This window comes from Larimichthys crocea, chromosome XV (assembly GCF_000972845.2).
Source record: "Larimichthys crocea isolate SSNF chromosome XV, L_crocea_2.0, whole genome shotgun sequence".
Classification (NCBI taxonomy): Eukaryota; Metazoa; Chordata; class Actinopteri; family Sciaenidae; genus Larimichthys; species Larimichthys crocea.
This window is the reverse complement of record NC_040025.1, coordinates 2,654,332-2,664,888: the sequence shown is the minus strand read 5'-3', so window position 1 is coordinate 2,664,888 and position 10,557 is coordinate 2,654,332. Positions and strand designations below refer to the sequence as shown.

The window sequence follows — 10,557 nt, the reverse complement described above, 5'->3', positions numbered from 1 at the left end:
GTAGAACACTGAACCACTGTCTGTGTATCAGGCATCACCATCATCTCTACAATATAAAACTGTGGTATGACTGTGCTGTTTTTCTGCATCAACATAGTCCCTACAAAGCTGAAGTGTTGTAGATAGAATAATAATAATACATACAATACAATTCATAGTTTTGACCAAGATCAGCCCACTCAGTAACTCAACAACAACTGTTTTAATTGGCTGAGTAGTACTATTCATAACTCATAAACCAACTTTGACATGTGAAATGAATGAGTGCCCCTTTAAAAAAGGCTGTTTACCAAAATATTTAGTCCACGATGCTAAATTGTACTATAGAGGATTTTAAAAAATGCAAATAGTATAAACAAAATTATTAAAGGACTTTATTGCAAGCTCATATTAAATTTGAATAGTGGTCAATAAACATGAAACAATACATTTGCTCTGAGAGGATAACAGTAGAAGACCAGCTCTAAGCCGATAAGGATCATTCAGTAGGGGGCAGCACAGACTGCCGTAACCAAAGTAACAGTCTTAAAATGTAAACAGCGTGTTTGTTAAAATAATGCACGCTATTAATTCTTACACATACATGATCCTTGACTAATAAATACGAATGATGGATCTATGTTCGATACAATACTACTCTCAGCTGCACACATCTGTATCGTATGCAACATGTCTGTAGTTTGAGGGCATGTGGTTAGTCTGTTGGTAATTTCTCTAGAGTTCAAAGCAATCCTTAAGATCGTGTCATTAGAGACGGCATGTTAACGTTCCCTTGTTGCTCTCCAGTTTGCCCACGCATGTAGCATTCATGTGCTGAAAGAGAAGAGACTTAAGTACAGTCATAAGCATTCATTATAAATGTATATCAGATGTTCTCTGAGTGTTAGCAAGATTTGAAAAAAATGCTGATTTGGGCAAGAGGCCCACATATGGTGCAAATTCTTTCTCCAAAACAAGTCCCATAAAACATCCACATAAAACATTCTCAGCATGCCCTGCCTTGTGTCAGATCCAGCAAATATCATATATCTTACACTTGCATCTTTAAACACAACAATTATACACTTATTACAGGTGTAAGACAGTAGAAATGAAAAAGCAAATAGTCCTCTGTGTTGCAGACTGTAGCAGTCAACATGTTGCCATACTGTCCCAGACCATTCTCAAGTGTCTATGGCTTCCAAATGAGTGCTCACTAAGCCAAACCACACATCTCTCCTCGATGATATCCACAGAGGGGAAAGGCAGGAAAAAGAATTATGGATGATAGTCAGCATTCTTCTTGCCATCGTCTCTGCACGTTTGGTAAGGTGCACTTGCAGTTCAGAGGTGCTATGACTGGTAGCCATATGCTAATGCATCTAAATAGGAGAGGGAGAAAAGAGCAGCAGTTCAGACATTGACATTTGAGCATAAAGTCAAAGTGTTATAAATGTTGTAGTTATGAACAGACATTCACTCAGTCCAACAGAAACAGGTTTCAGTTGAAAGGGTCTGTTTTCTCCCATAAGAAAAAACACGTTTTTTTTTCTTACAGGTTTTATTAAATAAGATAACTGTCTCTGTGATTTGTTCTTTCACCTCAATCCAACAGAGGGGAATGGAATTTCATTTTTGGTGTTCGCAACTGAAAATATTTAATTAAAAATGTAAAGAAATGACATTTTAGGGATTATTATAGAAAGAAGAAAGAGAAAGAGAACAGTGTTTGACGGTGAGGTCTGTTGATTATCAACCTCAATCAGGAAACTGCACTACTCTCATGTATCCGGCTAAAGAAACTTTGGGAAACACACCTTAGATGAAGAGATTGATACAACCCTCATGTCTGTATGCTGATATGATGCATCCGCTACTAACTTAGCCTAGCACAAATCAAAGTAAACAGCAAGTCTGATTTAATCCCAAAGAAACAAAATTTCCCATGCTCCCACCCAGCATGGCTAAAGCTCACTAATCAACCTGGTATATCTCAATTGTTTATTCTGTACAAAACAAAACTTCCTGGAGTTTCCTGGATGATAGGAACTGTTGATTTGTCCTGTACACGTGACATCCATTGCACGTCTGTACGTTTTTGGAGAGGGATCCCTCCTCTGTGGCTCTTCCTGAGGTTTCTTTCACATATTCTCCCTGTTAAAAGGGTTTTTTGTGGGCAAGTTTTTCCTCACTCAAACCGAGGGTCTAAAGACAGAGGGTGTCACTCTCTGTGCAGATTGTAAAGCCCTCCGAGGCAAATGTACTTTGTGACTTTGGGCTATACAAATAAAATTGATTTGATTTGATTTGATTTAGGCTGTGCGAGTGGTTAGTGAATGTTAGATGTCCTGTTCTTTTTTTTTTACTTTAGAGAGAACGAGGCTGGCAGTTTTTCCTCCTTCTAGTTTTTATACCTAAGCTACCTAAGGCTAATTGCATCCTGATTTTCACTATAGTAAACACTAAACTCCTCTAATTATCAAACCAACTCACTCCACATGAAATGACCACATACACTGTCACCACTTACCTGAATGAAACTGCGCCGTGCAGCACAGTCCCTCCCCCCGCGCCGTCCGGTAAATGGGCGACACACACACTCTGGTCGATGGGGGGAGGTTCGTGAGACGGGTTGACAGAGAGTCTGGTGGCAAATAGGCGGAGGAGCGCTGGCCAGCAACGGAGCTTTGCTGTCCCTCCCAGGTGAGCCAGTAACCCCTCAGACTGGCTGCGCTCACCTTCCAGTCGACTTGGACTGAGTCACTACCCACTGTGGTCAGCTGGAGATCTGCCAGTGCTGGAGTCACTGGAAAATGAAGACCACAGTGAGGTTAGTCAGAGTCATATTTCAAAAGCAAGGAAAACTGAGAGGAGCGTTTTAGAGAAGAGGGTATGAATGAAGAGAAGTAAAAGGGAGAAGCTAAAGGAAAACAGCTTTAATAGAACTCGTACAGTAGAAAAATGTCCATAAGCTCCCCTAACTGCTCTTGGAGTAGTCAAACCTGAATGGAACTGCTAGTAATTATCTGAAATTTAAGGCCCAGAAAGTACTAGGCTAGGGATTAGGATCAGTGTGCAGTGAATGGATTCTTGATTACCAAGCCTGACTGGATTTTCTCCATGTAGCTCACCTTCCTGAGTGCACACTTTGACAGACATGGCTTTCTCCATGCCTGAGGCATATCGGGCAGTAACGGTGACCAAGTAAGTGGTATCTGGTTGGAGGTCTCTGAGGAGCGTGGAGTTTTTCGTTCGGACCACTGTGGTAGTGTGGAGCTCGCCCCTGGGCAAGGCGGAGTACTCGATGTAGTAACTTGTGACCGTCTCCGGCTGAAGAGGACCCCAACTCACTCGAACGCTGGTTTCCCCTGACTGAGAGGTCGATACTACAGCTGGGCTCATTACCTCTGGTTTGTGGGAAGACAAAAAACAACATCAAAGAATATGAGAATATGATATGAGTACATGACACAATGTGTAAATAGGACGTAACCCAACCTGGCTTTGTTCTGAAGGTGACAGAGAGTGCGTTAAACGATTGTTCGTTGGACTCCGGGGTTAGTGTGGCGGTATACATGGTGTCCGGCTTCAGGCCTGTTAACCTGGCTGTGCTGGAATCTGCAGATTGGATTAGTCTCTGGTACTGACCACCACTGGTGCTTGGACTGGTCCCAGTTCCACCTCCTCCACCACTTCCTGTTCCTCCCGTTGGAAGTGGACCAAAGCGGACCTCGTAGTAGCCCGTCAAACCAGACAGAACGGGTCGCCACTGGAGCGTGGCAGAGTTGGTGGAGACGTCACGTACGTTGATTCGCTCAGCTCGGATAATCTCTGTTGGAGGCACGGTAATGATGAATAAATAATAATTGTGTGCACACGGGTCTGCCAGGATTTAGGAACAAGTTATAATTCTGCAAAGACTCAAAAAAGGAATGATGACGGGGAAGATGATAAGACAGAGTGCTAAAAATGCCTCGGCTTCAGACAGCCACCCACGTCGACGGCCAGACTTGGGTTTCTCGATGCATTCATAACCCTTGTGACAAGTCAACTTGAAATAGCCAACCCAGTGAGGCCCTGCAACAAAATAACAAATGCCACCGAGGCATTGCTGTTATAGGATCCTTAGATACTCTGGTGCATTTCTCCTTGTTGTACACAAGCCTTATTTATAATATGCATCGTGTCTTACAGCTGCAGCATATACTGCAGAATTGCTGAGGTGTCCCTTGTGAGTGTTGAGGCAGTCACATAATCTGGCCAGAGAAGTGGGAGACGTCCCCCGATCTATTTATATATATGAATATATATATATATGTATCATATCTGGCATAGTGTTGAAGGATGCAGTAAGGGAAGTTGAATCATTAATCCATTAATAGATCATCCTATCTCATTACAGTAACTCTTACACAAGCAGCGCCCTGGCTTCCCATTTAGCCGGACTGTCTTCAGGAGCATGTGTGGAATTAGGGAGAAGCAAAGAGACATGCAATCCAATTGAATGTGTGGCAGGCGACTGATTGTAGCTGTTTGAATGAGGGTGCTTTTGCTTCTGCAACACAAGGGATTAGTTCTTTGGTTAAAGTAGCACGCAGAACGATCATACAGACTACAAACTCTGAGCTACATGAATGAAATTCATCCTCAAGGAATCCCAGAACTGACTGTTGTTGGACATGGGATGACATGGAATTATGTTAACCATGTCATGTGGAGAGGTGACCCAATATAACATGGAGTCTGGAGTTTGCCACCTGCATAATTATATACTTGTCTAGTCTTTAAGCGTAATTTTAAGAGCAGTGATTCTTTTTTTGGCCACTTGGAGACACAACATAGACATATCATCTTATAGTCTAAAGTTGTAGTGGTGAACCAATTAGTGGCTATTTACACATCCAGTAGACACAGATCAACATAATCATTCATTTGAAGTCATATTTCTTGTTACCTGGTAAATATAAGTCCAATATTTACTCTCTTTTAGCTCTGTTTTGGCATCTACCAACACCTGTGGAAGACTTACATGACTACATTCTCCAGCTAGTTTGATTAAATAGCAGGAAACACGTTTGATGACTGTAGTAAGATTAAAATAAAATGTATAGGTTGTGAGACATGAAACCAAAACAATGAGCTAAAAGATGCTAAAATGCTCCATACAGCAGAGATGAACTGCAGAATCAGGTGGTAATTCTCTGTGGGTTTTTGTACTGAGAGGGAGACACTCTGCACTTTACTCATTCAGTATATTAAAATTTAATGTACTTATGAATCGTTGTTATTTTGTACCATCACTTAAAAATATAATAATATCATACTATATGATGAAAATGTGAAAAAATGTGTTTTAAGATCAATTTACACATTTATTTAAAAAGGACCACTATGTAGGATTTAATGACATTTTGTCGTGTAGTTGCTGATTGTATCCCCCTTGTTTCACCCTCTCCTTTTCTAGAGTGTAGGGGGAACTGTGGTTGTTGTAAGTGGCGGTTCAACATGGTGGACTCAATGGAAGACCACTATACCATACTTACCAATGATGGCATTCCGCAGGTCCTCCGTTATAATACTCATATCATCAATGTCCACGAAGTATAGGTGGTCGTCTGCAGGTGGAGTCACCACTCGCCTCAGCACCTGATAGTTGCCATGGCCAGTGGAGACCACCAGCACAGCCACGCCCTCCTCCTGCAGCTCAGCCATTGGTCCAACCACATCACCAGGTTTCACCCCATCCGTCAACCACACCAGCACTCTTGGGAGTCCTGCCCGGGCCCCATCTGCTACGCCGGGTGTCAGCACCCGCTCCTTTGCTATTCTCAGGGCCTCCACTGTGTTGGTGTCCCCCCTGAGAGCTTTGGTGTTCCTCAAAGCCCCCTGGAGGCTACTCTGGGTGTTATGGGTGTCAAAGCCAAACTCGAGGCTCGGTTTGGTGCCCACCTGCAGAAGACCTATCCTCACCTGGTCCTCCCCCAGGGAGAAGGGGAGGACGAGCTCAGACAGGAAGGTGAGCATGCGGGAGTACTCGTACGAAGACACACTCCCTGAAGAGTCCAATAAGAAGAGGACGTCGCCTTCACAGCAGTTCAGCACTGCGGAGGAAAAATAGATCAATACAGTCATTAATATGCAGGTCAAGTCAGCGAAATCAGTACACATGTGTTGTCTCACGACGCTGATATGTGAACTTTGTGGAACTCCCTCCCTGATTCCATTCTACTCCCACAACTTTTTCCTCTGGTCCCCTCTGATGGTCCTGTGACAAACACACACACACATTTGGAATCTCCCTCCCAGACTTTCTCCATCCACCTTCTTGGAACAGCAACGTCACATTAACTTTTATAGGGGATATCATCAACATGAAAGCAGCAGAGAGGGTCAGAAGCAAGGAACAAACAAGTCATTACAGCACAGATGCAGTGGAAATTATACAGGCATTATAAAAACTTTAAAAGCAGATGATCGATAAAAGGTATTCAAGAACTGAGCCAGAGAGTGCCTCAACCTCTCTGCCTGCCACACACACACACACCAGTTTTCCATATTTTCAAGTTAAAAGCGAGTGCCAAAAGTGAAGAAGAGGAGGGAGGGGAAACAGTAGCTGCTAGGCATTTGTGGTTATAGGGAGAGGGAGTGGAGAAAGGAGGTGGGACATGGGGAAATAAAAGGCGTTAAAAGGAGAGTGAGGCTGAGGGGTTGTGTGTGTGTGTGTGTGTGTGTGTGTGTGTGTGTGTGTGTGGTACTGGCAGTTCCAAGTGAGAGACGAAGAGGAATGTTGGATGGCCATATACAGAGAGAGAGAAAGAAAGAGAGAACAGGAGCAATAGAGTCAGAACCTAAAAGCAATATTTAGTTGCAGATCTTCAGGCTGTGCAGCCAACCGAGAGAAAACGCCCCACTGTTAAAATCTGAGAGCGAGGGGTTAGAGAGAAAAGACAAATAAATGTGGGAGTCAGATATTGTGGGGGGTGAAGATTGCCTCCAGATTACTATGACTTAATATTACTGCAATTACAGGCACAGACTCAGAAACCTCAACGCCCTCGGAAACTCTTATTTCTTTTGAATTTCTTTTTAATATTTGAATGTTTAACACATGATATGAGGTGCTGACGAGATTCAGAGGTGTTGAAAGCTGAGAAGGCGGCTAGGTATGCACACACACACACACACAAACTAAACATGTGCACGCACATGCAGCCGTGCATGTTTGCTGCCTTTCTCCCCATCAGCCTAAAGAATTCCTCACATCTGTCGTGTTGTTTGGACTTTGGAGCCAAGTAGGGGGTTGGGGTGGGTGGGGGCGGCTGCTCCATATCACAGCCCCCCCACTCCACCTCTACCTTTGTGCAGGTATGTCTTTATCTAAAACTCACAAGTTATCGTCCGGACTGTTTATCTAGAGAGAAAACGTGTTTCAGATGCAGCCTACTGCTGTAGTGGACTATTGTGAGTGATGCGATGGTAGAAAAATGAAGTGTGAAACCTCAAGTGGCCCCCAGTAAAAACGCTTCGGGAGCTGAGCAGGTCCTGCAACCTGTTGAACACATGTGTCTATCACTGACACATGCTATAGGGACTGAACAATATGGGTTTTATGGGCTGGCAGAAATGTAGCATAGATATTAGAACCACAATTTAAGCAAGTGGTGCGCTGCAGATTAGAGGAATTCAGCCTTAGGTTCTTTTTAAACAGCATTCTCAATCTTTAATTACCTTTTAATTACTCATAATTACACATACATTTGGCAGTGTGTTCCTTCTTTTTCTGTCAGTGTGGCTTGTGTGGATGGTAATCTCTTTTTTTATATACAAGGATGACAGCAATAACAGCAAGTGCACTTATAAAAAGCCCAAATACTGTAAGCTATGAGGCGTCACTCTCATCAGGTCCCTATATGTGGAAATAGCAAAATGACAGCATCTCACTCACTACTATGTTAACACCGTCATAAAGATCTGCTCCAACTGACAGACGCCACCAAGTTTAGCCTGTCAGGCACTTCATGGTCATGATCTTTACCGCAGGGCGTGAAGGCACCGCTGAGATAGCGGCTGATAACACTTTGTTTTGTTGTGCTGATGAATCAGACCAGACCGATCTGGTCACAACCAATACAATTAGAGATGTGTGAATCAGGTCTGCATCATTGTGAGATCACGTATGACTTTATGATCTCAGGCCACATTGTAAACTGCAGATCTCAGTTCTCTTTTCTCATTCGATTATTACTTTAATGAATGAAACAATAAATAAAATGTTATTTCTCAGCTGAACTGGAGACTGCTTTGTCCTTCACATGGAAACCACCGCTGCAATGCCAAGAGGTTTCATCAGCAGACAATAATCTGGGAATTCAACCTTTTTTTTTTCTTTTTTTTTTTTTGTTATATTGGGAGCACCTGAAGCCTCTCACGGGATACCTGGGTGGTCCCTGCATGTGTCCCAACCCCACACACCTCCTCCCCGTTTTGGGGACCACTGCCCCAGGCTGTAAGATTTCATCAACTCACAATTCAATACTTGGAGCTATGCCATTTTTACTGAGAACCCTGGTGTAATATCAACCCCACCCAGAGCCCAGACAGTCCCTCCACCTCTTTACAGCAGCATCAGTTTCTGGCAAAGTCACTGCATCTGATATAATGCTCCACAAGTCACTTTGTATTAACAAAGACTGAGAAGTCATAACATTAAATTAAATAATGGATCTGAGATATTTAATTTAGTGATTTTTCTTTTTTAGTTTTACTCTTTCAATCATGACCCCCAAGTAATTTCTGGCCCCTTTGTCTCTCATCATAAATATAGATTCCTCTGGTTTAAAGGTGTCCAGAGCCATCTCAGCGCTTACCTCCTTCAGGTGCGGGATTCTGCGTAGCCGACGGCCGCAGGATCAGACACAGCAGCATCCATGTCAAACACATGTAGCTCTCCATCACAATACTTATGAGTTAGTTCCTCCGAAGCAATTTATAACACAAATGTTATGGGTTCTGGAGTCAACCATATATCCACCACAGCCCGGAGGAGCGCACTCCCACTCAGTAAATCATAGTCAGAAGCATGATTTATATGAGTCACATCCAGCAGAGCGCTTTATTTCTCCTCTTCTCTGTCTTCTTCGTTGAACATGATCAGACGCACGGCAACGGGAGGCGCTGGAAGTTAAACTCAAACTGAACTTCAGTCCGTGTGCGCAAAGTCTGGACGCCGAAATGCGTCTCGCCTGCGCTCAGGGCACGACTGTCAAGTGCACGACAAGTAAGTACAAGATTTCCAGGCCGAACTTTCAAAATAAAACTCTAATTTACTTTAAGGCTAATTTCTTTTTTTATTAAATAATCATGGGCTCTTATGGAATTTGTCTAAGATAGACCTAAAAACTATGGCTTTAGTCGTTGTTGGAATAAAATATTTAGTCAGAAAAGTAGCTGCTAATACCAGATCTCCAAGTAATTTAATTTTATAAATCTAACTTAAAAGTAAGAAAGTTTTCAAAACATGATTTTACAAATACTTTCTTATATTTTATGTTAAATATTTTATGTTATTACTGACACATTAACATAAGCAGGATGTAAATGTTGTAGCTGATTTAATGTTCTCTAGGTAGAGTGAGTTTGAGTAGTTTAACCTAAAACAATGCAAATTGTCATTTGTCTTATGGATATTATGTTAGAAATATATTTTTCATTTTGAATATTAAAGGGGTTCAGTGGAGTTTTCTTGTAAACAAAGTTTACATTCAGTGTTACTCTCTCCATGTTTGTTATATTTTACTTTGAACTGTAATGTTGTGTATGATAATATTGGTCTCAGAGTTTGTGGTGGCAACACCTTTTTGTCTTTACCTTAATTACCATTTTAATAATGTAAAATAAACTTGTTTTTTTAGTTATAACTTGTGTGGCTTCTACTCCTTTGTCAAGCCCAAGAGTAAACATACTGTGACTCACACTTTATTTTGTGGATGCCTATTTTGAAGCCTAGAATTTGGGATTATGGATGTTGCCATCTTAGTTTTGTGGAGCCAGATATCACCATATTAAGACAGGAGCGTGCAGCTGGTGGGTGATAAGTCGGGCCATTATCAAGCAGGAAAAAATGTATAAACACACTTGTATTACAGATAAACAGGAACTAAAATATGTTTTCTGGAAACATTTTAAGAGAAATAGGCAATGCAGTAACAGGATTTTGATTCGCATTTGTTTAGCACTACCTGGTTTGACAGTTGACAGAGAAGTAGGATCATTTTTACATAAGACTCTGAGCAATCAATCAATTTGCAGCCATTGGAGCAAGCACTTGGCAACGGTGACAAGTAAAAACTTTCTTTAAGAAACAGAAAACTTGACCAGAATCCAACTCATAGTGGGTGGCCATCTGCCACAACCGGATGAGTTTAGACCTGGAAACTCTGTCCACTAATTATATACTGTCAGTGGTCCAGCTTTGAGCTGGACTGTGACACTTGTTACATCTGGATTTTGCTGCAGCATTGCTACAATTTTTGGCAATCATCACCTTCAGATCAGTGGAATGGTTTAAAACCACTGGCA

At 42.1% G+C, this 10,557-nt stretch overlaps 1 protein-coding gene across 1 annotated transcript; it reads right to left on the bottom strand.

The window, feature by feature from the left end:
- Window positions 1–352: 352 nt before the first annotated feature.
- Window positions 353–9,225, bottom strand: vwa1 (von Willebrand factor A domain containing 1). Its single transcript, XM_010752748.3, has 6 exons — window positions 8,847–9,225; window positions 5,523–6,080; window positions 3,478–3,810; window positions 3,111–3,386; window positions 2,510–2,785; window positions 353–1,361 (listed from the first exon to the last, which is right to left on the bottom strand). Exons 1-6 carry the CDS (start codon window positions 8,929–8,931, stop codon window positions 1,333–1,335), a joined length of 1,557 nt encoding a protein of 518 aa, XP_010751050.2. The 5' UTR covers window positions 8,932–9,225; the 3' UTR covers window positions 353–1,332.
- Window positions 9,226–10,557: the final 1,332 nt, after the last annotated feature.